Source organism: Columba livia, chromosome Z, assembly GCF_036013475.1.
Source record: "Columba livia isolate bColLiv1 breed racing homer chromosome Z, bColLiv1.pat.W.v2, whole genome shotgun sequence".
NCBI lineage: Eukaryota > Metazoa > Chordata > Aves > Columbiformes > Columbidae > Columba > Columba livia.
This window is the reverse complement of record NC_088642.1, coordinates 18,157,207-18,184,401: the sequence shown is the minus strand read 5'-3', so window position 1 is coordinate 18,184,401 and position 27,195 is coordinate 18,157,207. Positions and strand designations below refer to the sequence as shown.

The window sequence follows — 27,195 nt, the reverse complement described above, 5'->3', positions numbered from 1 at the left end:
TCTTGAAAGAAAAGCCCTGGTTTTAAGAAAGAAAAAGAAAAGTGGACATATCTTGCATTCTAAATTATGACTCTGATGTTGTTAGACTGCTTCTTTCTGTTACTAAGTGTGTTGACATTTTAAGTGTTAGTTGTGTTGACTTTACTGTTGCCAGCTTTTTTGAGGGAGTCTGTACTGTCTCTTAAGGAGTCCATTCTCTTGATGAGACACTTTCTGTGTCCATTAATGTACACTAGAGTCAGTAATTCCCTCAATGTGGAAAGCCAAAGAAAAATGTATACTGAAGTGCAGTTCTGTGGACATAAGCTGTATTAGCTTTTGCTCCCTCCTCTTATCCAGTTTTCCAGCAGTTTTGCACCATGCTCCAGTGCCCCTGGATGCACCTCGTTGAAGGTAGGTGTGCTATCAAAACCCCAAATCAACCTTTGCAGTAGTTGCACTTCTGTTTTGTTTGGGACAGAAGGACATAAGTGTTTCCAGGGCCCTTAACCACTGTCTTTTAGTCAGTTTTTGCTGCTGGGGGAACATGACAACCTGATGCTTTGGGAGCATGTCTGTTGGCACCTCAGTGCTGCTGGATACCAGCCCGGCATCTGAAGAGAGGCAGACCACAGACCACATCATCCTCCACCTCTTCTCCACCAGCCATTGTCAGCAGCTTCCGAATGACCATCTGCCAGGAAAAAGACTTTTTGGCACACAGAAGGAGCACAGATCTGGTTGAATGTTTTGTTTTGATTAAAATGTGTCGTTAGAGAAGAGAAAGAAGGCAAACAAGAAGCACTGCTTCATTGTCAATACTGTGTGACAGAAGAGAAAAACCGCAAGTTCATAGCTCCCAGGGGTATGGACCACCCTGCAGATCACCCACGCGATCTCATTGCTTGCTGTCCATGCAAGGGAATGATGAAATCTTGGAACAGTAGTCTTCTGAGTCCTGTTCTTTGAGAACCTTCTGTTAGGTGGGTAGTATTTCCACATGACAATCCAATAAAACTAATTCTGACAGGCTCCTGCACCCATCTGTGCTGACAGCCACCCCTTCCCTTTCTCCTCTTTTGTACACAGTTCTTGGTGAAGAACAGCTGCCATGCTTTATGTCCTAGATATATATGCCTTTTTTTTCTTGCCCGCCACCTTTGCTGTGTTCTTGGAATCAACTGCTATAGCTGAGAGGACTGTACTTTCCTGGTCAGATTAACTTGGGGTAATTATTTCTGCGTGTTTCACACTTCTTCTTATATAGCTTTCCCTTCTTTTGTGCCTAGGTTGAATTCAGGGGCTTGAATTGTGTGCTTTTGCTTCATACTTCTCTAGATCTCAAATCTGGGAAATGTCATGTTCACCCATTATCAGACCACACCTGGGCTGATCCAGCTGATGGAAAGTAGGATCTACAATAGGCCTTGGCAGCTCGACAGCTGCCCTTCACCAGGAGGTTCTTGAGTAGGGATAGTGGCTTGTGATTCTGAGACAAGGGAGTGCACAGTTTGCTGCATTGCATGGGACAGGCCCTGGAAGCAGACTTGAGAGTGGTGAGAGGGATGTGATCAATACCTTTGCTTGGGACTGTACTGGACTAGTGTTGCATAGCCTGAGACTACTCGAGGGCAGGGATGAAGGCAAACCTGTCCTACAGCAAGTGCTATAGCCAGTTGTGTGCTGGTGAAAGCAGTAGCCCCAGGTTACCGGAGCAGATTTGGCTGGGGAGAGGCGTGACACCTGGCACTGTGTAACAAGCAAGGGTGGTGGTCTGCGCTCTTCAAAGGCCCATATGTCTTCCAGTGGCATACTTCAGGCAGTGTGAGATTTTCAGTATTTTCCATTCGGATCACTGTGAAAGCAGAGTAGGGAAGTGCTCTTAGCACAGAGCCTCCAAGAGACAAACTGTCTCTCCCTTTATTCTTGCTTGCACTTCCTGAACTGCAGTTTTCTGGCAGACTCACCTGCAGACTGCTGTACGTCAGTAGAGGGTCATCAGAGTCCTGTCACCTTTCTTTCTTCCTGTTATGTGGCATTAGGGACCCTTACCAGTAGTTGCTGTGACAGCCTGACCAGCCACTCTACTTGAAGGAATCCATTTGCAATGCAGCTGCTGAAGAAAGCCCACAACTTTATCTTACTAAGTTATGAATCCAGCTGGGAAAGTTGGACATCAGTCGTTTTAAAAGACAACAACAGCGCAGCCTGTCTCCAAACCCTACCAAAGACTTAACCTGCTTCCTCCGTGTACCTCTGCAAACACACCTGCTGCAATGCCTTCTTGGTAGTCCCCTCGAACACTTGTGTGCACAGGCAATTGATCGTCCATTCTTTGGTCTTTGGGGACCAGGGATGCTCTCCTGATGGAGACTAGGAGGACAAGGCCGAGAGTCAGCTGTGCAGGTAATTTCAGAAGTAGGAAGTTGTAGAAAGGCAACAGGACTGGCAGAGTTTCCCCAGCAGCTTGCTTTATCACACTCCTTAGTCTGAATTTATTGCCTTAGGTGGAGCTGCCAGTTGCTCCTGGTAGTAGGAGGGTTGGTTCGCAGAAGCCAGCAGTTTTATGGTTTCGTTGACTTCTTAAAGTGAGAGCTACTTTGCCTGCTGTTTTTAGATTGAAGATGACAAATGGCCATGAACAAAGCTGACGTGCTTTTCTCTAAGCTTGTTGATTTGGCTCTTTCTGTTTTAAAAAAGCACAACACAACAAAACATCCCCCCCAAAAAAACCCCAAACCCAACACCCCCCAAAAAACACCATAGCACACACACACAAAAGAAAACAAACAACCCCCCACCAAACAAACATGTTACTTTGAAATGGTATGTTGTCTCTTGGCTCTGTAAAGACTGGTGGCATCCCTTTTACTCGTTTTGCCTTCCTGTGTAGCAGCTGTTTGCCCAGGTGGCAGGATGTTGTGGAAGCCCAGGCTGCACAGCTTGCAGACTGCTGCCTGTATCAGACACACTGTTTGTGAGTGGGGTAAGACAATCAAAGACTCGTAAAGTAATACTGTTTTTTTGCCTATGAAAGCATCCTGATGGGTTTGTAGGGCTGTTTTGTTCTACATGTCTGGTCCCTGGGTTTCCTTCATCTGGATCCTAACCTCGTAGGTATGAGGGAATAACTCTCTTTGGAAGACTTGGTAGCAAGGCAGTGTATCTCATGAAAGCAGCAGCAGTGATTCAGAGGACACTGAGGTACTACTCACCCAGAAGATCCTTCACGTATGGTCAGTTGACTACAGGTGATTCACCTGCATCTCAGTGTACATTCAACAGATTGTCCTGGACCTGTATGAAGTGTATTTGTGGGTTAGTGATTTGAGGACCCAAACCAGCAAAGGACATGCTGTGTTGACTTCTGATGTGGAGACTAATGTTTCCTGAAGGGCGAGGATCTCGGCCTGTTCTGGCAAAATGTAGCAGGTTTGTAAAGATGTGGTGCTGTGAACTTGGCCAACCATGAGCTTGTGTTCAACCTTATGATTGGTTGATTGATTTGGTGCAAGTCAAGAAAAGCTGGGCTTTAAACAATGATGATGAGCCTCTTTGTAGATTTCTCTTTGTATGCCAGTTTTAGGACATACAGCTGCTGGTGGTTAAAGGTTCCTAGGTTAGTACCATTTGTGAAATCTTGTATCTTCAGTCTGTTTTGGGTCAAGCTTGGGACTGGTTGGAACTCATACCTGTCTCTGAGACAGGAGATAATAAAAATGTTTTGAGAGAACTAACTCTGTTTTCTCCAGGTACTGAAGGAAGTACTTCCTTTATCCATTCAGTACTGATTTTCCTCATGTCATATTTTGAGCATTTTGGGCTATTTGACAGCAGAATGAGCACCAGTGGCAGGCGTATTTAATATGCTTACCTAACAAGTGCTAAACAGCTGAAGAAGGTATAAATAGGACCTTTATATATTTGTTGTTGTAATCACAGGGCATGCAGAAGGTAGGTAAAATCAAAGAGCTTAGCCACTAGGTTGAGTAAGGGACATAGAAAAGGCGACTGGAGAGTGTCCAGAAGAGGGCTACGAAGTTGGTGAAGGATTTGGAGAGGAAGCCGTATGAGGAGCAGCTGAAGTCACTTGGTTTGTTCAGCCTGAAGAAGAGGAGACTGAGAGGAGACCTCGTCTCAGCTACAGCTTCCTCCAACTCAGCACGTTCTATGGTTCTAATTATTTCCCTCTGTTTGACACTTAAGAGATGCATCTGAAATAACGTCATCTGGTTTTGGCCCCCTGGTATAATACAAGAAAGATGCTGGAGTTCGTGATGTACAGGAAAGAGCTGAAGAGCTAGGTTTGTTTAGCATTGCAAAGGCCAAGAAGGGATTTATTTAATAGCTTTCTTTCGCTATCTAATAGATGGATATAGAGATATAGAGTCACTCACAGAATCACAGAATGTTAGGAATTGGAGCAGGAACACCTAGATGAGGTTACACAGGAATGTGTCCAGGCGGGTTTTGAATGTCTGCAGAGCAGAAGACTCCACAACCCCCCTGGGCAGCCTGTTCCAGTGTCTGTCACCCTCACTTGTGAAGAGGTTTCCTCTCATGTTTAAGTGGAACCTCCTGTGTTCCAGTTTGTACCCCTTGCCCCTTGTCTTATCACTGGTTGTCACCGAGAAGAGCCTGGCTCCATCCTCGTGACACTCACCCTTTACATATTTATAAACATGAATGAGGTCACCCCTCAGTCTCCTCCATGCTAAAGAGACCCAGCTCCCTCAGCCTTTCCTCAGACAGGAGGTGCTCCACTCCCTTAGTCACTCATGGATGTGCACTGCAAAAAGAAGGGAAAATCTGAATAGAAAGAATACATTTTTCTCAGTTTGGGTGTTGAAGCATTGGAACACGTTTCCCAGAGAGTTTCATCCTTGAAGGTATTCAGAACTTGACTGGCAAAGGCCTTGAGCATCCTGATCTCACTTTGAAGTTAGTCCTGCCTTGGGTGGAGAGCTGGACCAGATGCCCTCCAGAAGTACTTTCTGGCCTGAGTTATTCTGTGATTGAAGGGTGTGGTACTTGCCTGCTCTGTAGAGATCCAAATCTCTCAATTGGCCTTCTCAGCATATAGGGTCTTCTAGCTTATAAGCAGTATAGACAGTACAAAAGATGCTGTAACATTGTGGATTCTAACTAGTCTGCTTTGACCCACAGAACAGGTTTGTTTCTTAAACATACATAAAAACAGTATAGATACAGTCCCTGCATGATCTCTTGCTTTACATATTACTTGGTAGTGCCTTCAAACAGAATCTTAATTTAAAGGGTTGCTGGGTAATTTGTTTGCTAGAACTTCTTTGTGGGTAACAAATATGAACACAGGTAGACAACATTAAAGAAAGTGCTGCAGGAGTAATGATATGAAGGATGAAATAAAACATTTATAAAGCTGGGAAAGGTAATGGTCAAATAAAAATCAATTTGATATGAGAGCATTGAGGATGAGACTGAGTTATAAGGGAATGCATTCAGACTATGTTCAAACTCTTACTGTGTTTCAAAACATAATAAGAATAAAGCTGTATTCTAGACAGGCTACCAGTATAAATTGGGAACACTTGTAGGTGACACTTACGAAGATTACTTTGTGTCACAGAGGCACCTGAAAATGACTCCAAGCAAATGTGAGATTAAACGAAGTTTAATTTCGAACTGAAATCAAACAACAGACTTAAATCAAACTACAGAAGACAGTGCAAGTGGTGGGGGGTGATCCAAAATCTATCAGCTCTATGGCAACATTTAATAAACTGCAGGTTTGATATACCAGTTGGGGATGTGATTACCATACAACTACACAAGAATAATGATCCACAGTGTGTATGCACTCATGCAAAAGAAGAAGCCTCTTTCACTCAAGGCTACTGACAAGAAATTATTGCTTACCCTCTGTGGGACTGGTGGGGGCAAGGACTCACTCAAGAATTTATCTGGGATAAAATAATCATCCACCAAGGAGAAGCTGACGGCACTTAATTCTGACAAGTCTCCTTAGGTGGTGTCCCTGGTTTGAAGGGAGGGCTCTGATCACAGCCTGGCTGCTCCAAGAAGAGCACTCAGAGGAGGCTTTGGCAGGGGCCTCCTTTTAAAGCCTGGTCGGATCTGGCTGTGATCATTTCAAGCATGGTCCAGAAGCTTCTCTGGGCCTGGGCACCTCCTTGGCTGAGGACTCAGTCTGTTGACTGAGGTCCAGCCTCCTCTGTTCCCCCAGCTGGAGGGCACAGGAGTAATTTGCCCCAGGGTGTGGGGGAGTGTGATGGTTGGTAAGTGAGGAACAGCCACAGTGGGGCACAAAAAGTCTTTAAGAGCCGTCAACTGTCGTATTGAAAGCTCTGGACCTCATCAGGGTGTATGCAACATAAGCTACTTGAATTTTGTTAGCTTGGGAAAAAAATGATAGTAGAATGAGTCAAATGAAAAACCTCAAACTGTTTGTGAAGAGAGAGGACATTTCAGAAGAGACTTTTTTTTTTTTTTTTTTGTTTTCCTCAACTCATACTGAACTATTTGTGCAGCATCTGTAAATAAAGATTTTTAAAAAAATAGGCTTTCTTGCTTAGAAAGTCACTCCTGGAGTTACAGTAGTCACTATTTCACATATTTTACTTTCCAAGCTGATAAAAATTTCTAGATCTGTTTTCTTCTTTTCCTACCTCAGTGACTCTTGACTTTTATTTGTGAAGAAATAATTTGATGTTGAGAATCACAGAATGGTTGTGCTTGGAAGTGACCTCTGGAGATCACCTAGTCCAACCCACGTGCTAAAGCAGGTTCCCCTAGAGTAGATCACACAGGAATGTGTCTAGGTGGGTTTTGAATGTCTGTAGAGAAGGGGACTCCACAGCCTCTCTGGGCAGCCTGTTCCACTGTCTGTTGCTCTCTAAGTAAAAAGTTTCTCCTCATATTCAGATAGAGCCTCCTGTGCTTCAGTCTGTACCCGTTGCCCCTCATCCTGTCGCTGGGCATCACTGAAAGAGCCCAACTGAAAGAGTCTGGTCCCATCCTCTTGACACCCACCCTTGAGATATTTATAAACATTGATGAGATCCCCTCTCAGCCTTCTCTTCTCCAGGCTGAACAGACCCAGCTGTCTTGGTCTCTTCTCATAAAAAAGGTGCTCCAGACCCCTCATCATCTTTGTAGCCCACCTCTGGACTCCCTCCAGTAGTTCCTTATCCTTCTTAAACTGGGGAGCCCAGAACTGGATGCAATACTCCAGATGTGGCCTCACCAGGGCAGAGTAGAGGGGGAGGAGAACCTCCCTTGACCTGTTGGCCACACTCTTCCTAATGCAAGCCAGGATACTATTTGCCTTCTTGGCTACAGGGGCATGTTGCTGACTCGTGGGTAACTTGTTTTTGACCAGGACTCCCAGGTTCTTCTCTGCAGAGCTGCTTTCCAGCTGGTCAACCCCCAACCTGTACTGGTGCTTGGGGTTGTTCCTCCCCAGGTGCAGGACCCTACAATTGCCCTTGTTTAATTTCATAAGGTTAAATTTTTCTGTCCAACTCCTCAGCCTGTCGAGGTCTCACTGGACGGCAGCACAACCTTGTGGTGTGTCAGCCACTCCTCCCAGGTTTGTGTCATCAGCAAACTTGCTGAGGGTGCACTCAATATCTTCATCCAGGTCAATGATGGGCAGGTTGAACAGGACTGGACGCAGGACTGAACCCTAAGGAACCCCGGTAACTACAGGTTTCCAACCAGACTCTGCACTGTTGATCACAACCCTCTGAGCTCTGCCATCCACCCAGTTTTTGATCCACCTCACTGTCCTGCTTCCTGAGCTTACCTATGAGAATGTTGTGTCAAAAACCTTGCTGAAGTGAAGGTAGACACTGCTCTCCCCTTATCTTCCTAGTCAGTCATACCATCGTAGAAGGCTATCAAGCATGATCTCCCCTTGTTGAATCCATGTTTACTGTTCCTGGTAGCCTTCTTTTCCTCCACATGCTTGAAGATGATGTCCAGAATGAATTGTTCCATCACCATTCTGGGGATTAAGGTGAGGCTGACTGGCCTGTAGTTTCCTGGGTTTTCCTTCTTGAAGACTGGAGTAATGTTGGCTTTCCTCTAGTCCACAGGCACCTCTCCTGTTCTCCATGACCTTTCAAAGATGATGGAGAGTAGCTTGGCAATAATGTCTGCTAGCTCCCTCAGCACTTTTCGGTGGATCCCACTGAGGCCCAGGGATTTGTGGATGTCCAGTTTTACTGAACAATCTCTAACCTGATATTCCTTAACCAAAGGAAAGTCTTCCTTTCTCTAGACTTCCCCTCTTACCTCCAGGGTCTGGTATTCTTGCAGGCTGGTCTTACCAGTAAAAATGGAAGTGAAGAAGGCATTCAGTAACTCTGTTTCTCTTCATCCTCTGTTACCAGGGCACCCACCTCATTCAGCAGCGGACCTACATTTTCCCTAACATTCCTTTTGCTGCTGTGATGTACTTGAAAAAGTCCTTCTAGTTGTCCTTGACATCTCTGGCCAGATTTAATTCTATGTAGAGCTCAGCCTCCTTCACTACATCCCTGCGCACTATAGCAGCATTCCTATATTCCTCCCAAGTGGCCTGTGCCTTTTTCCACATACTGTAAACTTCCTTCTTCCATTTGAGTTTTGTCAGAAGCTCCTTGCTCATCCATGCAGCTTTCTTGCTTCTTATACTTGACTGCTTGCTCATAGGGATGCATTGGTCTCGAGCTTGGAGGAAGTGATGATTGAATTGATCAGCTTTCCTTCAGCCCCTACCTTCTAGAGCCCTAACCCATGGAATTAATCAAAGTAGGACCTTGAAAACCTCTCACTGTCTCTTCCACCACCTGTGTCAGAAAGTTATAATCAATGCTCTGCAGGAACCTCCTGGACTGTGCCTGCTTAGCTATGTTATCTTTCCAGCAGATATCAGGGTGGTTGAAGTCCCACATGAGAACCAGGGCCTGAAATCATGAAGCTACTTTCATCTGCCTGTAGAATCATCAGCTTCTTGATTGTAGCCTGTAGTGAGCACCTGCACACTGCCACCTGTATTAGTCTGGCCTTTAATTCTTATCCATAAGCTCTCAACTCGTTATTCATTCACTCCGGGGCTGAGCTTGATATTTCAATTGCTTTCTCACATAAAGAGCAACTCCACAACCTCATCTTGCTGGCCTGGCTTTCCTAAAAAGTACATAGCCTTCCATGGCAGCATTGCAGTCATGTGAGCTGTCTCACCATATCTCTGTAACTGGAATAGATCATGGCTCTGTGACTGTAGACAGATCTCACATTCTTCCTGTTTATTCCCCATGCTATGTGTGTTGGTGTACAGGCACTTCAGAGAGGTAATAGAGCATTCAGGTTTCCCAGGAGGAGTGCAAGAGGATTCACTGTAGCCATACATACCCTTGAGGTTATCGGCCTTGTGGTTCTCATCTTGAGAGGCAGCTAAGTAATATTTGTCATTGCCCTGGTTGGCCTGGCTTATTGCCCAGTGGATGTGATGGCATAAGCATTGCCACTTCGGACCCTCCTGCCTTGAGTCCTTCAGTTTCATGTCTCCACTTTCTAAACCTAGACTGAACATTTTAAATATGTGGGAAACCTCAGTAAAAGTGATTATTTACTTACGGCTATCAATAATAGATGGATCCGGTGCTATTGTGTATCTTCCGAGACTACATCTTAAGTATGTTTTAAACCCACATGCATTCTTAGCATTTTATTGTTTTTGACCTAAACTCAACACAAATTGAAGAGCCTGCTCTAGGAGTGGGGTATTACTATAACTTGCTTATCACAGAATTGGCTCATTTAAAAAAGAAATAATCCAGTAGGCAGGGGAGTACAAAAAATAAGTACTATTCCCTGTCATCCCCTTCTGGCAACAGCTGATAGAAGTTTGATTTGATGGTCAATTGATTGCTAGAAAGTTATGTTTAGCAAAGGTTAGAGAGTCTTGCAGGCATATAAATAGAAACAGAAGATACTTTTGCAGTCAGATTTTACAGATGGACCTTCTCTTTAGCAAGTCAAGGTTGTCTTCCTTACAGAATTAAGCTCCTGAATAAGTCAGTGTGTCAGTAGTGTAATATTCATTGTATTAGATAGTTTTTAGAACCCTCTACCTCAAAATGGAAACAAAATAAATCCACAATACTCCCTTTTCTCCTTATTAAAACTTAAGTTTTGTAAAAGTTAATACCAAGTTATAATTAGATGTTTGCAGCTGTTACTTCAGATGTGTGGCTTCCATCCCAGTGCTGCTTGCATGCCTCCCAATTGCTTAAAAATAGAAATAGCTGTGTTCGAAATAGTATTATAAATGGTTGGGCTAGCATAAATGCTAGTATGTATGCAAAATAATGTTACAGAAGTGTGAAGTTAGTGTTAAGATATGGTTAAATTAGTGGACATAGCTCTTCATTTAGGAGTGGGATGTCTGCATAATGTGGACACAAAAAAAGAAGGGATGGAGTGGGACCAAATTGTGGGCTAGAAACTGAAATGTTTACCAAGAACTGAGGCAGGAGGGACACCAGTGTTGAGAGGTATAATATTTTGACCATACTGAGATAAGATCTGTGTTATCAAAAAGACAGGTTTTTTTTTTTTTCTACCCCAGAGAAAGGTTTTATTCTGCATGTACTTAATTTTCACTAATGAAATTATAATGAAAAATACACTGGTGCTTTCCTTTTCTCAAATATCCTGGTGAAGTGACTGCTGGAAAAGTGAAAGCTGCTGCACTTAGCCTGCCAGATGGCTCATATAAATCAATATAGGAAGTAGGAAGAATTTTTTATACTGTTCCTATTGCAGACTCTGGTAAGGATTGGGTTACCTCCTACTGGCTTTAAAACAGCTAGAAAGTGTAGAGAAGAAACTGTGGTTGGCTACTCTTTTAGCTTTTGTTCCATGTTGAATAGAAGCAGAAGTGAAGATGTTTGTCCTAATACTTTTTGATTTTTTTTTCCTTTCCCCTTTCTTTTTTGAAGTGTCTTTGAGACTAGTCGCATAAGAAATCTCTACGCCTTTGGAAGGTTCTTTCCATTAATTAGTAGATATTTCATGACAGAAATTTGCAGGCAAATACATTAGATAGAGGTATAAATTCGAATAACCTTCACATATCCTGTTAGACCTTATTAAGGCAGTATAAATAGGATTATCAGTCGAAAGTAAAAGGGAATTAAAAAATGTAATGCTCGCACGACTTAATACAGTTGCTGATGTGATATACTGTAGTTTGACTTGGAGCAGTCCATCTTGGACCATATTGGACAAGGAGAGGGATGAAATTGGCTGTAAAATGCCAATAAAACAAAAGATTATCTGGGTCCTAATCTCAATTTACCAAGAATATTAGTAATCCAGACAAAAACCGTAAAATATACCTGACCTTACTACTAGCAGATACAGAGACAAAGTAATGATATACATTGTGGAAAAGGGCTTACCACTGTTACATTTTTGTTTTCTGTAGGTAAGAAGGATTGCTGGTCCATTGTGGTTTTTAGCTGAAAGCCTTGCCTAGGCTGAAGCAGTGATTTATTTCATGTCAAGAGTTCAGAAATTCTTATACACAATGGTCTAGCGCTGTTCTAGTAATTTACATTGTTTTTTCAATGATTTTTCCAGTGAAGTTGTCAGTATTAAGAAACTGAGTTTTGCCTCAAGGCGCATGTTTGTTAGACACCAGCTTCCTGCCTGCCTCAGAGCTTTTAGACCAGTGATTGATGTATCATGTATATCTGTTGTTGCACACATTTTGGGACTTTTGGATGAAAATAAAATCGCAGACTGCTAATGTTTGTGTTATGATCCCTTTCTGGTAAGGAAAGGAATACTTAAAAACAGTATTCAAATCCCCAAAATAAAAATTACCTTTTTCCTTCTTGCCTTTCCCTGCAGTGGATACTCGAGATTGCAGCTAATTAGAGAAAACTAGATAGCGTGAACAGGGAGAGCCATGTAGTATCAGTAAGGATCATGGAATTTTTGCGATATTGTCTTTGGAGAGGTTGAAATAAATTTTTCTTGCTTTGTGGTGTTGACTAGTAATTGAAGATTTCATGCAGCAGCTGGTTTGGGGGGGTGTCATCTTGCCTGCCATATAGGAAGAGGAGTAGTAACAGTAGCCTTTTGCAATTCAGCAGCAACTGTGGCAAACAATTGGGAGACAAGGTACAAACCTGTTGACAAGGTCCTTGAAGAGCAATGTTTAGACATGTAATAGTGGCAAAGACAAAAGATCATGACAGTGTGGCTCCCTAAGCTAGAATGGGCTCTCCATTGAGATGAGCAGACACTGGTGGGGATCTTTCAAATTTTTCAGGGCATTTAAAGCCCTATAGGAAATATTTGAATTTAAGCCTGTTGAGAGAAACATGTGACAACAGTTATGAAGTGAAAAAATAAAGTATTAATTTTGACTAAGCTGTTTTCACAAATGGGGTTAATGTTTACCTTGCTGATCTCCAGACAGTCTCAACTTTTCCAGTGTGACCTTTGCCCTAGAACTTGAACCTTTCTTCCACATTAGTGGAGTATATTACCAGTAAGCTGTGGGGTCAGGTGAACCAATCAAATTTGAGTTTATAAATACTGATTAAAATGTCAACATAAGGCAAAATCTCTAATTTTGAGACCTTTAATTGCATAAGGGGCAGATGATCTGGAATCATTAGCAGAGCAAATATAAATTAGCCTTTTTCTGCAGAAGAACTAATTCTGTTGCCTGCCAATAGCAGAGAAGTAGTGTTTTGCCGCTGATGTTCCATTGGAGTTTTCTGGGGAAAAAGTGAGTTATTTGTGCCTTTTGTTTCTGGCCTGCCCAAAACCTTCACTACCCTTGTGTATGAAGATTAGCTGCAGAGCTCAGCTTTGTGGATCCTGGAGTGGGCACTATGGGCACGAGAGTGCCTTGGAAAGACTCTTGTGACTCAATTCCTCTGATTAATGTGGCTTGGAACTTAGTTCCCCTGTAATTTTCCCTTTCAGCATGTGTGGTCTCTTCCAGCTGATAATTGTGAATATGTCAAGGTAGAGCAAGGCCTGTGTTTTGCTAGTGGTAATCAGCCCTGGAAAAAAGAATAAATGTGTTTGGACTTTTTTTAGCCACTTCCATCCTGTGCAAAATGACTAAAATTGTTGCAATCAAAGCCTAAATGTAGGCAAGTCTCTTTCATGCTGAAAGCAGGCTTAATAGTTTTGTCTTCTAGTCACTGATTTCTACAGCAGTTTAGCAGCAGCTGCTGAACACACTCACTATGTAACACAAAACATGATCTGCAGATGGGAAAAAGAAGACAAGTAGATTCCTGTGGGTATAATGGTCTCCAGCAACTGTATTGTCAAGAAATGCCAAAGCTGGCGGCTGCGTGCTGTGGTGTTGCTTTTTCTTTTGCTTTTTAGTAGTAGACGAAATCCTGTGTAGGTATGCCTGTGTAAAAACCACTGTTTCCGTTTAATGAAAGAACCTAGAGAATCAAACAGAACCTAGAGAAATCCTTGGCTTTAGCCAAAGTGAATTCAAGGTATTCCAGTTCTGGTAAACTCTTACAATTGTTTATAGTTGTTCAGCTGAACAGTTGTACCAGCAGCTGGCATTTATGTCTTTTGTGTGGTTTTGTTTCCCTTTTCCCTTAATATATGACAACACTCTTAAACTCTAAAGACTGGAATATTCATGTGGACTCAGTAGCTGGAATCTGTTTAGTGTTGGTGTTTCAAACACTTTGCAGTCTGTGCGTTTTCTCCATTAGTCATGTGGTGATGTGGTACTTTGCCAAGGGGTGAAATAGACTGTAAGGCAGCAGGTCAGAATGGAGCATGGATTTTCTAACACGGTGTTACATGAAGTGATTTTCTGTACTTCGAGGTGGAAGATTCATTCAGAATTTTCATGCTTTTTTGTTGAAGAATCAGGGTTATTTATTGCTACTTTAAAAGGTTAGCTAAGAGTGCAACATGGTAGGCAACAAACAAAACGTGAAGTAACATTTTTCTATTATATTTTACTGGGAAGAATTTGGAAAGGATTTGGACAACTAGAAAATGAATACAAAGATTTATTGAGTTAGTGTTGGCAACAGTCAAATGGCCTTTTTCAAAAAGGTTTGTGCTTCTTATTTAAGGGAGTTTTCACCTTTTACTGATTACAGTAGCTACTCTACAAGCAAGTTATGCTGCATTATTGTTGTAAGGAACTGGAGTTGATGTGTTCTGCCACTGCTGCTTTTGGCTGAAAACTTGAGATATAGCAGAGATAACGTGATTAAGCAGAGCCTGAATGATTCTGTACTGCATTACCATTTCTCATTTGAGCAATAGGTTACTGATACAGTGTTTGGGTTGTTTTTTTTTCATTGATTTGATATGTCCCTGAAGCATTTGTGGATTCAGCTGGTGTAAACTAGACATGCCAATAAACACTTCATGGTTGTGGTTGTTTTTTTTAAATTTTCTTTATTTATATATATATATATATATATTTATTTATATATATATATATATATATATATATATATTTTTTTTTTTTTTTAATTGGCATTTTCCCCCCTCATTTTATTTTGATAAATTTTATTCCCATAAAGACTATGTTTGTAGCACTTTTGATTTTTTTTTTTTTTTTTTTTTTTTTTGTGGCCAAGTTAATTTGATTATTCATTCTTCGTCATTCCAAGGTAAATAAAGTGATTACACTCAAAACTTCTTCCAGTGGCTGACTCCTATAGTATATCTCCTTGCAGAGAGTATCTTTGGCTACCAGGCATTAATTTAGATTAATTTTAGATTATTGCTACTGTCTCTGTTGCTACTGTGCTACTTCTTCCACTTTAAAAAAACAAAAGAGCTAGTTAAAGCCTATACATTCTGGTGTAGGAGTTCTTTGATTTCTCTTAATAAATTATTCAATAAATTGTTTCAAAATTTAGTTGATAGTGTCATGTATTGTATGTCTTAAACAATGTAATTCTGAGAAAGTTTTTTTCATTGCTAAATGTTATTAACAATCCCATAATTGGAAAGACTTCAGATTATAGTGTTGTTCATAGAAGTATCCTTTCTATTAATGCATAGAATCATTCTGAAATGTTTCGCCTTCCTCCATAGGGATCAGTGGTTTTCAGTACTGTAAGCGAGTTTGTAGAAGAATACCAAGGAAAGCAAAACATGTTTGACTGCTGTTCACTTAGTTCAGCCTATCTAGTTTGTTATAAATCTCAGTGTTGTATCTGGTTTATCTATAGGAAAATACAAACAGATTACTTAAATTGCATCTGTATTGTACATGATAAACAGTTGATTTCTTTTTATTTTATGTTTTTTATATGTAGCCTGTTTGGCATTCTTTTGATCCAGATAATTTGCATTTAAATTGAGAATGCCTAGCTTTAAGTAGGGACCTGAGTATTCCTTTTGCATCACATTTCAGAATGCATAGAGCTGACACACAAATACGTTTGTACTTTGAAAGATACAGTCAGCGGTGCCTGTAACAAAAGGAGAAAGTTAACTGAGGGGATAAAAATGAATTGTATAGAACACAGAATATTGAATTAGACAAAATGTGACCTTTTCTGGTTAAATCTGAGTTCAAGTGCCTTCTTTCTTTTACAGTGTATGCTGTTAAAATCTGTGGTAGTTGTTGCTAATTTGTGACTTCATTATATACATTATTTTTCAGTATTTGGGCATGTAAGGGGGGTAGATATCCATGCAGAATAACATCTTTGTACATCAAAACGCACAGTTAAAAATATTTAAAAGAAGCCTTGTATTCGACACCAAGGAGTGTTCTCCGGGTGACACAGGAGAACTGTGAATGGCGTCTGCACTGAGTAGTGGTAACCACCTTCCCAAGGTTGCCAATGCAGAAGTGGCAATTTTCATTCATGAAAATGCCTGTGAAGAGGTGACTTCTGATTTAATTGGTGAGGGTACACACTAAGCAAAGCCCCTGGTAAGCTGGTGGCTGCAGCTAGATGACTAGAAAGAATACGAAAGCCTTCAGCTGAGAGGCAGAACATCAGGCTTCACTGTAAGGCATTAATAATGCCCATCTCTGTGGCAGCCAGTGTGGAAAAACAGTCATCTTGACTAGGACTTGCGTTACCAGTGAAGAAGGTACTGGTACAGTTTTCGTAATAAAAGTGAATATAGTATTGCATCTTGGACAAACCAGTTCAGACCAGGATTTCTGTGAAAGCGGTGGTCCAAACACAAGCTCATTTGGGTCATCTGGAAGGGAGAATGATTGTATAGTTGTATCTGTTTTGGAAGAATTAGGTCTGAGTGAGAACACCTTGCCTGACAACGAAAGAGCTGAACACCTTTCTGCAGCTTTTTGAAAATCATTTAATCCTGTCTTGAACTATATAGCCACTCCTAAAATGCAACTCTCGTGTTAATAGAAAACAATTTCTGAGGCATAGATTTACTGTTCTTGGAACCAGGAAACTTTATAAGTTGTCGTAAGAACAAATGACAGCTTTGACAGAGACATTTAATGTGGGACACCTCCACTTGGCATTTGAGGTGGTTGATCTGTCTCCACACTGAGCCCTTTGGTAATGTGTTCTGTGAATCTGAAGAACTCAATATTGGCAAAGTTGGAAGCAATAAAATAAAAAGCATAACCTGCCACTGCTTCATTTAGAAGGTATTTATAATGAGTTAATTCAATATGATATATTAAACTTATAAAAAGGCAAGATTAGCCTGTAAAAAGCTCTTGCACAGTGCAGCAGGCCCTTTCCTTGATAGATCAACCCAATCCTATGCTATGTTATTTGCCCTGCCTTTTTTCCTTATTCTCATATCCAAATGCAAGATATGCTGTAATCCACCAAATTTTCTTCAGTGAAAACACAGTAATTGCTTAAAAAGAAAATCCTTCAAATTCATCACTCACAGCAGGGACTCTCGCTGTCAGCAGTTATGATAGGAAGGTGAATTGTCTGCCATTGCTGATTTTTTTTTAATTCCTCCTGTTATTAATGCAGTGTTAATGTTAAAATGTTAACCTATTCGTTATTATTCAATATATTCATCAATGATTTGGATGAGAGAATGAGTGCACTGTCAGCAAGTTTGCTGATGACACCAAGCTGGGAGGAGTGGCTGACACGCCACAAGGCTGTGCTGCCATCCAGAGACCTGGACAGGCTGGAGAGTTGGGTGGGGAAAAATTTAATGAAATAGAACAAGGGCAAGTGTAGAGTCTTGCATCTGGGCAGGAACAACTCCAGGTTCCAGTATAAATTAAGAGCAGTGTAAGGGAAAGGGACCTGGGGGTCCTGGTGGACAGCAGGATGACCATGAGCCAGCACTGTGCCCTTGTGGCCAGGAAGGCCAATGGCATCCTGGGGTGTATTAGAAGGGGGGTGGTCAGTAGGTCGAGAGAGGTTCTCCTTCCCCTCTACTCTGCCCTGGTGAGACCACATCTGGAATATGGTGTCCAGTTCTGGGCCCCTCAGTTCCAGCAGGACAGGGAACTGCTGGAGAGAGTCCAGCACAGGGCAACAAAGATGATGAAGGGAGTGGAGCATCTCCCTTATGAGGAAAGGCTGAGGGAGCTGGGTCTCTTTAGCTTGGAGAAGAGGAGATTGAGGGATGACATCATTAATGTTTATTAATATATAAAGGGTGAGTGTCATGAGGATGGAGCCAGGCTCTTCTTGGTGACAGCCAGTGATAGGACAAGGGGAAATTCGTGCAAACTGGAATACAGGAGGTTCCACTTAGATATGAGAAGAAACTTCTTCACAGTGAGGGTGACAGACACTGGAACAGGCTGCCCAGGGGGCTTTTGGATTCTCCTGCTCTGCAGACATTCAAAACCCGCCTGGACACCTTCCTGTGTAGCCTCATCTTGGGTGTTTCTGCACCAGCAGGGGGATTGGACCAGATGATCTTTCGAGGTCCTTTCTAATCCCTGACATTCTGTGATTCTGTGATTCTTAAGGCAGTGTATTAAGATCTAACACGTGTTAACAGAAAGCCCTCAGGTGCTTACAGCCTATGACGGATGGATAGAGCAACAGTGCAAAAAAACCCCTCATATTAATCTTACCGCACTTCACACCTTCCCAGCTGAAGAATGCATTACTGAAATTTCTCTTGAGAAGGTTAATTTTTTTTTCAGACTACTTAATGGACAATTGTCAACTTTGAAAGATAAGACTTCTGGAATATTTGAGCTTTGCAGTTGTTGTTGGAAGATGAAGGAAATTTACTTTTGCTCTAAAATCAGCCTGCATTGACAACATTAGCTGCATCTTTAGCAGCCTATGAATGTGTCAGATTTTTATTGATTCTTTAAAATTGAAGCCTGCAACAAGCAATAAGTTAATGGCATATTTTCTTCCTCCCATATAGGGGAAGAAATCCAATATTTTAAATTTTCTGTAATTTGCAATTACAAGAACTGATATGATGTTAGTGTTCGCTAAGTCACTTGTGTTGTTTAAACCTTTTTATATAGTTCTGTTATTTAAACTATGTTTCTAGTTAGTAAGGTGAAGATTTTGATCCAAAATAAAGTCCAGTGTGCTTTATTTGGTCAGTGTGTTTTGTTTTTTTTAAAAGGCTGGATATCTGCACTCTGGTGCATTGGCTGAACTTGTCCATAGTGAAGCATCTTACAGATAATGTAGGTCTAGAGGAAGAATTATAGTTACTGAAATAAAACACATCTGTGCTTGTAAAACCATGTTATTGATAGTAAAATGCACAGAGTATGTATGGAGTTTGAACTGATTAATAATAGGTGCAATTTGATCCAGTACACATGGGTCTTAATGCAACATCATAGCAATCTGTCAGACTGGCACAGATCTTTTAAACCTGAGGCAAGGTTTGTTACGTTTTCAGACCACACGGTTTTTGAGACAAAAAGGGCAAGAGTCTCTGACCCGTTAGGTCTGCTTTGTGTTATTGCAGTGGAATGAAACAGCCCTACAACCAGCCCAACTCAAACTGTCCAGAGGAGGATTTCATGCAGGGCAAGGGCAGAAGGGTACAGTGTTGTCCTCTGGGGCAGAGCTCGTGCCTGAGAACCATGCAGAAGGGTACTGAAGGCATCTTTTTCTCGTTTTAATACTCCAGGGGGTTGCCTGTGAAGTACGTGGTCTGAAGGTCTTAACATCACTAAGATTTTACCTTCAGCGGTCTGTGTGTGCGCAGCAGGACTAGGACAGCCAGTCTTTGCAGTCTGTTTTATTGAGACTTTTAGAAAGGAAGCAGTGTAATGCCAGAAAACTGTGAAGTCATTATAGGTCATTTTGCAGTGTAACTGAGATCAGAGTTGGAGCATGTTAAGCCTGAAGAGGTAAGTAGTTTTCAGTACGGTATTATTCAGTGCTTCCCTGTTTTCAGTGGCTGTGAATAAAGCAGGTGGGAGAAACGGAATAAAGTGGCATAGTTAGCTTTTGAATGGTACAGAATTAATTACATACCCAAGACTTTGTTTTGTTTTTTATTTTGTATGAGGCAGTTTTACTTAGTATCTTGGCAGTTCTTAATATCTTTACCAGGAAGTCATTACAGTGAATATCTCTTCCAGAATGTTATTCTGTAGTCAAAAGTAGTGCTGCAGGATGGCATGCATGAGAATGGGCCAAGAGATTAATGTGACTTGAGTGTCTACAGAAGGCAGTGTCTGTCATTTGCAGTGGTGTTTCAGTGATAAGCCATAACCAAAACACTCCAATTTAAAAACAAACAAACAAACCAAACCAAACCCAAACCAAAAACCTGAATCAAAGGAAATAAATTTAAAGTACATGTTCCAAATCTGTTAAATGGAATACAAAACCAAGTATGATTCTTGCTCGTACATTTTGGCAGTTTTTCCACAATCATTCTGTTACAGTATGACAGTGCCTAGAATTACTAGAGAAGTTTGTCATTAGAAATAGAACACAATGGCATTGTAAATATTAAAGAACAAAACATACAAAGGGAAGTACGTGGGTTCTAAATTGCAGTTACATTTTGTTCATGATGAATGTGACATTTTAAATTTAGGGGAATTACTCAGCTTCATAATGCAATATTGTATGCAGGTGTAACTGTTCTTTTGTATGTAAGCACATGTTATGCTAAAAGGTGTTGTTTTAAATTGCAAATTCTGAACAGTTGCTGGAACTTCCTAGGAAGTGCCAGAATTTGTTACCAAGGCCCCTAATTCTGCTCTCCTATGCCTTTGCATTATGATCTCTAATTACATTGTTTCACACTATTTTTTCCTGCCTCATTCAGTGAACAGGATGGGCGGTGCTCAGGAATTGAGCCACTACTTGATATTTTAATCCTTATCATTCAGTTAGCAGCCTGGGCTTTATTTACTGCACACCATTTTAAAGTCTCTAAAGAATACACAGTTATTCATTCCCTTACGGCCCTTCTAAGTTGCCTTGCCAAACTATTTTTATCTATTCAATTCTATTTTCATGTGCATTTTCTGGTCAGTACCTATAACTTTGTTTGCTATGTGAAATGAACATGTGTGCACACATACACAGCATGCACATATATATTTATGATTGAAAGAGAAAGATATGATTATTCCCTTTGATAACTTCTAGAATGGAATTGAATGTCTGTTACATACTTTTAAACAGTCTTTCATGAGGGTGTTGAAAGTAAACGTAATATTTATAGTCACAGTCCAAATGTACCACTTCTGTCTGTCTGCCTGCTACTAGTGGCATGGGATGTTTACAGTACTTGTCTTTAAAAGGCCACTTCCAGTTAAAATAAGTTTTGTTCCTAATACAGTGCAACTTTTTTTTCTGTTGCAGAAGGAGTTGAGCCTTCCAAGAAGAGGAAGTTTGTAAGTATATGAAGTTATTTCTGTTGTGCTCACAATGTAGTATGCAATTCTGACAGTTTTTGAGTAGGCTAGTCTTCATTTCAGGGCAGTTAAAATGAAGGTTAAATGTAGCAGTTGGTCTGCCTTAAAATAGATACCAAAAATCAAGATTGTAAATGAAAACCTTTGGGTCGCGCAGTGACCTTTCTTCGTGCCCATCCCCCTCTTCTAGAGGAGCTATTGTGAAAGATTTCCAAAGTGGCAGAAAGTTCTTATATTGAAGCTTTTGTTTTGTGTTGAAGTTTTCTCTTGTTAAAAATCAAGGAAGAAATTGGGTTACTTTGTGAATGATATAAATGAAACTTGACACGTAAGTAAAACTGTTTCTTTAGGAAATTCTGTGATCAGATCTGTGGATGAAAAGTTCTGCTAAATGTATAGGATTGTTAAGCTACTATTTTGATTAGTGCAAGTGGAGACTGTATAATCTCGTATAAATTGTTACTGAGTTATAGTAGTATGAACTCAGATACCATGATTTAGTTGTGCTTTACTCAGATTTCTGTACCTTGGCTTTGTTTTTCTAGTGTTTTTCAACTGTTTGGTATTAAAGCTTATATTTTTATTTGTATTTATTTCTTGTTCTCTAGTAGTAATTTATTGAGAAAATATTGGGATAAGAACATAGCAAAACATCTTCAGAAACAAGCTCTCTCCACTTACTACTTTCTTTCAAAAAATACCATAGGACTGTGAGACTATCACTGTACTTCAATAAGCTTGTATTAATGTGCCAAAATATTGTGAATAAAACTCTGAGCCCTTGCACAAAAGGCCAGTTATTTGGTTTTATTTTTCTATGCTTGTTTTCAATTTGATAATGCTGAGTAGCTTTTGGTGTTAGTAGGGTTGGTGTGTGAATAACTAGAACTGGAATTGCTGGGGAAGCATAGTTAAATGCTCTGCTGTTCTAAGTTAAATGGCATAACAGAAGTCTGTACTTCATAGGACATCTGCTGACTTGGAAGAGACTTCCTTGATTTAGATTCTGGCACATGAAAAGTCTTATACTAAATAGTAAACAAGCCCATTATCTAAGAAAAATCAAGAAAATATAAACTAATTCCACATCAAGTATTTGATTATTGCAATGACAGAGAGAAAAAGCAGTTAGTGAAAATGATTTTTTGTGCCTTCTTCTGGTGCACTTGATGCTTTATGTTAACCTACGCTGTTGAAGTTAATAGCTAACTCCTGTTGACTTCAGCCAGAGCAGAGATCAGCTTTTAAGGCTTTTTTAAAATCTGTAGCCATGGCTTTGCTTACTCTTGCTATGATGTTTGACATTGAACATTATTAGGTATTTTTATCCAAGTCTGAAAAATGGCTGCAAGGCAATCACCTCAATTGCATTCATATACTTATTTTTATAACTGATCAGTGAGGTGTAAGTGCAGATTCTGTAATGTTGCTGAGCCTTCAATAAAGTATGATAAAGGAATAACCCTGTGTCAGCAAAATTGTATCTAGTTATTAAAGTGCTTAGGGTTTTGCAGATGGTATTTTAGAATATATTTAATACTGTGATGTTAGTTATCAGGGCTCGTAGTGCTGAGGTTAGCAAGGGCTGTAGCATCAGAGATTGTGAGTGTGGGGCATGTTGGCTGCTCTGTGTGTTAAATGTGTATTGACATGAAGACTGAATTTTGAAACGTAAGAGGTCCTGTGTTTTTATTGCCATAAACACCAAGAGGTCCTGAATGGCTTCAGGCAGGTGTATCACTTTGTCTTCTGGAGCTTCCGAGCCAATGGCATGCCAAGGATGCAGCTTTGAGCAGGGTGGGGAGAGCTGGTACAGGGGTGATCAAGTAGAGAAGCTTGGAAAGCAAGGTGTGGGTTGATGAATGACTGGTACTGATTCTCTCCTTCCCTCTTCCTCATCTTTGAAAAGATCCCTTATTTTCTTATATGGAGCAGTCAGAGGAGGAAAGGAAAGAGGTATGCATGAGGAAGGATGTCTTGCTTCTGGTTCACCACATATGCTTCAAAGAACTAGTGTGCAAAATATTTAAGCTTTCTTTTATATCTGTTACATTATTTTTTATACCTATTTTAGACTGGCTACCGGCTGGACCATACAGAGTTGTTTTCCATATATGTGCGGATAGTTTTTAAAATATATTTTCTATGACAGCGTGAAGGAGGCTGCTGTTTCTAAGTCTCAGTGGGATGGGATATGGTATATGTAATATGTTTGTATGGAAAGGTGGATATTTGGCAGGAAGCATACTGAGTTACAGATCATTTGAAAAGAAGTGGTATTGGACTGATGTGGAGTACCAGCCTTTCCCTACCTATTCTGCTGAACCAACTAGAGCTCTTGGACTTATCTACCTACGTGCTTATCTTAATACTAAAAGTATGATTCGGGTTTCTTTCATTAAGTTGATCAGATATGCTCGTTGCCAGCAAAAGTATAAGCAGAGGAGTCTACCTGTGCAGTAGCTATTATGCCCAGTTCATTAGCTGTGGCATCTGTTCCAACACATGTGTTACTTGCTGCAAGTCGGCAGTGTTTGTTTACTTGTTGAGCCTCATCTGTCAGAGGTATCCTGATTGTGCCATTGGGCACATTCATTCTTGCTATGTGTGGAGTTATTCCCCCTAGTAGCTGGCCTTTTGATCTAGCTCTGTGGCTGTTAACCTACAAGCCCAACAGGCTTCAGTTGAAGAACATGCCCTCTGTTTTCCCTGACCTATTTATGTTAACCATTGCTCAGTACATACAGAGACTTCTCTGGAAACCAACAGCTTTCCTGCTTTTTGTTACACAAGATTCAGCTGAGGTAAGGGCAAGGTGGTATGAAATTCTGTTTCCTGGTTTTGAAATAGAAGACTATACAGGTCAATGGCATGGTGGTGGCGGAAGTCGAGGAAGAATCAAGAGGGGATGGAAAAGGAGGCATGGGAAATTTAGTGTGTTTTAGGGGGAACTGCGAGAGGGGATTGAGGATAGGAAGTGAAGGAAGCTTTGAGAGGGAGAGGGCTTAACTCTTCCATTCTTCCCCAGGTTGTGGCTGTGGAACATCATTTTGGATCTCATTAAAAAAGTTAATATTTCTGTACACCTCCTACAATTAAACACAGTTCTGATTTTACTTAGTTGTTGTACAGCAACTCATATAAAAAAGAACTGGAGACAAAAACACGCTAAAAGGTTGAAGTTAATTTTGCCATAGTTGACATAACTGAGGTAAGGGTGCTGGCTGAGAAAGAAAGAAGCGATGTTTTCCATCCTTAGAGCACCCCCTGGCTGTGACGGCACAAGTGCTTGTGTGGGCACAGGCAGAACTGATCCAGGTTTTAACGAGCTTCATTCAGGTTCTTTGGCTTGTTTGTCCAGCTTCACAAATGCGTTGCTGGCAGCGGGCTGTGGTAGTATGGGGACAGAATGAATGGTTGGGAGCTTTCTCTAGGGTTGTGTCCAGCAGCAGAACTGACTTTCTATAAGCTTAACATGATAGTAAACTTGCATTGCTGTTACTGTCCCACTTTGCCACTCTATCAGAAAATCATAGCAAAGTGTATTTTTGCACACTGCCAGTATGGGAGTGGATTATTTATATGTTGGTACGATATTTTTATTGATTTGTTTATTTCCACCAAACACTTCCAAATACCAAGGGAGACTTTTGTGCTTAATGTTAAGCCAGACTCAGAAATACAGATTTAATTTGATCAGAGTTAAGCGCTGCTAACATCTGTGTATGAAGCATGCAGATCCTCTGATGAACCAGAGAATGCCTAACTGCATCTAAAAATCCTCTTCCTTTGCATATTCAGAGTGTGGAGTAGCTGGAGTAGGTAGCCAGAATTCCCTCAGTGTATGTTGTGCATTAACTGGGTGAGTTTCCTTCAGTGAATTTAAGGCATCAATGTCCTTATCCTCTTACATTTCCTTTGCATACCCACAGAGTACAGCAAAATGAGAACCAACAGAGAGTCTGGGCATGAACTCAAAGGTTGTGGCACAACAATGACCCTCAGCTTTAAGTAGGTACATTCTGGTTTAAAGTGCCATTCTCCTAAAAATAAGTTAACAACTGGTTTCTGTGAGGTGGGGAAGAGCCTTCAGAAACAGTAACACTTGAAAAGTATGCAGCTGGTAGAGGATGTTCTTTAGAGGTTCAGCGGTTAAAGCACCTGCAGTAGAAATAAAATACCTCACAGTTACAGATTAAATTTCTCTTCCCTTTTTCTTTTATTTAATCTGTCAATTTCAGTTTAATTGAGAGCTAGACAACTTTTATGTATTTATTTTTGCTGCATCTGTCCTTCTCTTGACATTTCTGAAACTAATTTCAGTAATTATAAAGTACAGACTATAGTTCAGTAGCAGCAATTATATAATCTACTTGCACCTGTGGAAATGTCAAAGTTGGTCACAGAATTTTCATATAATTCATTTACGCATTACGGTGAAGCAGTTAATATCCTTGGATAACAGCAACGTAAGAGTGTGACGGGCCAAGAATTCAAGAGAAACACTAGTTTAGAACCACTGCTTGCTTAGGGGTTTAATTCAATTTCAAGAAAGTTAATAACTGTTTTATAAGAAAGTTTTTTTCAATGACAAATATGGACTATCAGTTAACTTCAAGAAAAAAGTGAGAATGAGAAATTGAGTGGAATGGAGTTATGAAATCATGCTAACCATTCTTTAAAAAAAAAAAAAGCTCTGAGGCTGGTGTCATATGAGTGGACAACACAGGAATTCTGCAGTTTCTTTGTGCATGTATCTATGTATGCTTACAGATAGGGAATTGTATTAAAAAATAATATATGAATGACCTGTGATAAGGAAAAGTGTTTAGATCAGATGCCAAAGCACTCAAAGGAAACCTCAAAAGTGAAATACATTCATTGTACAAGCCTAACTCTCTTCCAACAGCTGCCTCTGAGTTTTATCTCCCTAATTGGGTAGGCTTCTTTGTTTCCTGAAGGATACAACTGTCAAAGACAGTCAAAGAGATGAATTTTGAGTAACTGTGAAGAATTCAAAAATAATGCAAACAAAAGCCTTCAAGCACCCCAAAACATGTAAGAAAGACTGCTACTTCCTTTGTCTTATGTATGGTTGTTTCGGGACCTGTGTAGAAGCTTATGCATGCAGCTTTGCATCTTTTTTCATCAAACGTATATTTGCAGAAGGGCACTATTGTACTGAAAGTGCTTGTGTCATTGCATATCATAAGTGCAGAAATTCAAAATTAATAGTTGAAGACAGAAATTTCATTTAAGTTCTAGAAAACAGTCATTAGTTTTGGAAAGCATCATCTAAACAATTTTAGACATATTGCTATAAATAATAGTAGATTTTTGAGAAATAATGTATTTTCCTTGTTAATTATAAAAGCTATTTAAAATTCAGTCTTGAGATACTCCTGTTACTGAAAATTTGTATTCCTAATTAAAATAAAACATCTGTTTATGAAAGTCTCAGGGCTTGTTTGGAATCCTTCTCTGAAGGTGCATGGCCTCTGCAATCTGATGTTCACCAAGAGAAATTGAGTGCCTTAGTTACAATAATGCACAGTATCCCATTAAAATTGTTACAGGAGAAAAAGATAATACTTTGAGAAAACTTTTCTGCAGAGCATGTGTAAGCAGTTACACCTAAATCAAGCAGTGAGTTCCTCATGCCGTGAAACAGTGTTGAACTGGAAACTTGTAGTGCTTTATCTCTCTTCTGTGTATACTTTTCTGGTACTGCTGTTTATGTTGGTGTAGAGAAGTAAAGAAGTTGAGGTGAGGTGAATGTTTTGGTGAGTACCATTGTCACACTGAAAGCGTAGAGTTGTAGATCAGTTAGAGTGTCTGCCCTATAGCTGTGGCTCACATATCTTCTGTTGCAAAATAGTGTGCGCTGACAGAAGACTGATGGCAGCTTAAGGAATTTGGTGTGCTTGCACAAAGGGTGTGGGGCAAGGTTGCCCCCAGGGAAGTCCCTGTTGCATGTCTTTGTAGTGTGTTGGCCTTTTGCAGGAAGTGCAGGGGGCAAAATAGGCAAGCAAGAAGAATTCTGAGCCAGGACTGTCAAGAGCTAGCCCTTTTTGTCTCCAGACTTGGATAGCGTGGTGGTGCGGTCTGAACTGTGAGTACAGCTCATGCTTAGCTACAAATCCAGCTATTCATGGAAGTTCCACTTATTACATGCACATCAGATACTTTTATTACTCTTTGCCTGTGTGTTAGAGCAACAGACTTAGTTTGCTGATCTAAATTATGTCTAAAAAAGAGTAACGTTCCTCTGTTGGGTTATTTGTGTCCATGCTTAGAGTTTTTCAGGCATAATAGCAAAAAAAAACCCACATCGTCTTTTCTTTGTCACAGTCAAGAATAAC

At 40.5% G+C, this 27,195-nt stretch overlaps 1 protein-coding gene across 15 annotated transcripts in view; it reads left to right on the top strand.

Annotated features, from left to right (window-relative positions):
• The window catches only part of MAST4 (microtubule associated serine/threonine kinase family member 4), a 308,536-nt gene that overhangs the window by 126,496 nt on the left and 154,845 nt on the right, over positions 1-27,195 (top strand). For all 15 annotated transcript variants that reach the window (XM_065047432.1, XM_065047429.1, XM_065047428.1 and 12 more), the window contains one exon: positions 20,781-20,812. In XM_065047432.1, coding sequence (XP_064903504.1) covers positions 20,781-20,812 — 32 coding nt within the window. The remainder of the gene's footprint in view (positions 1-20,780; positions 20,813-27,195) is intronic.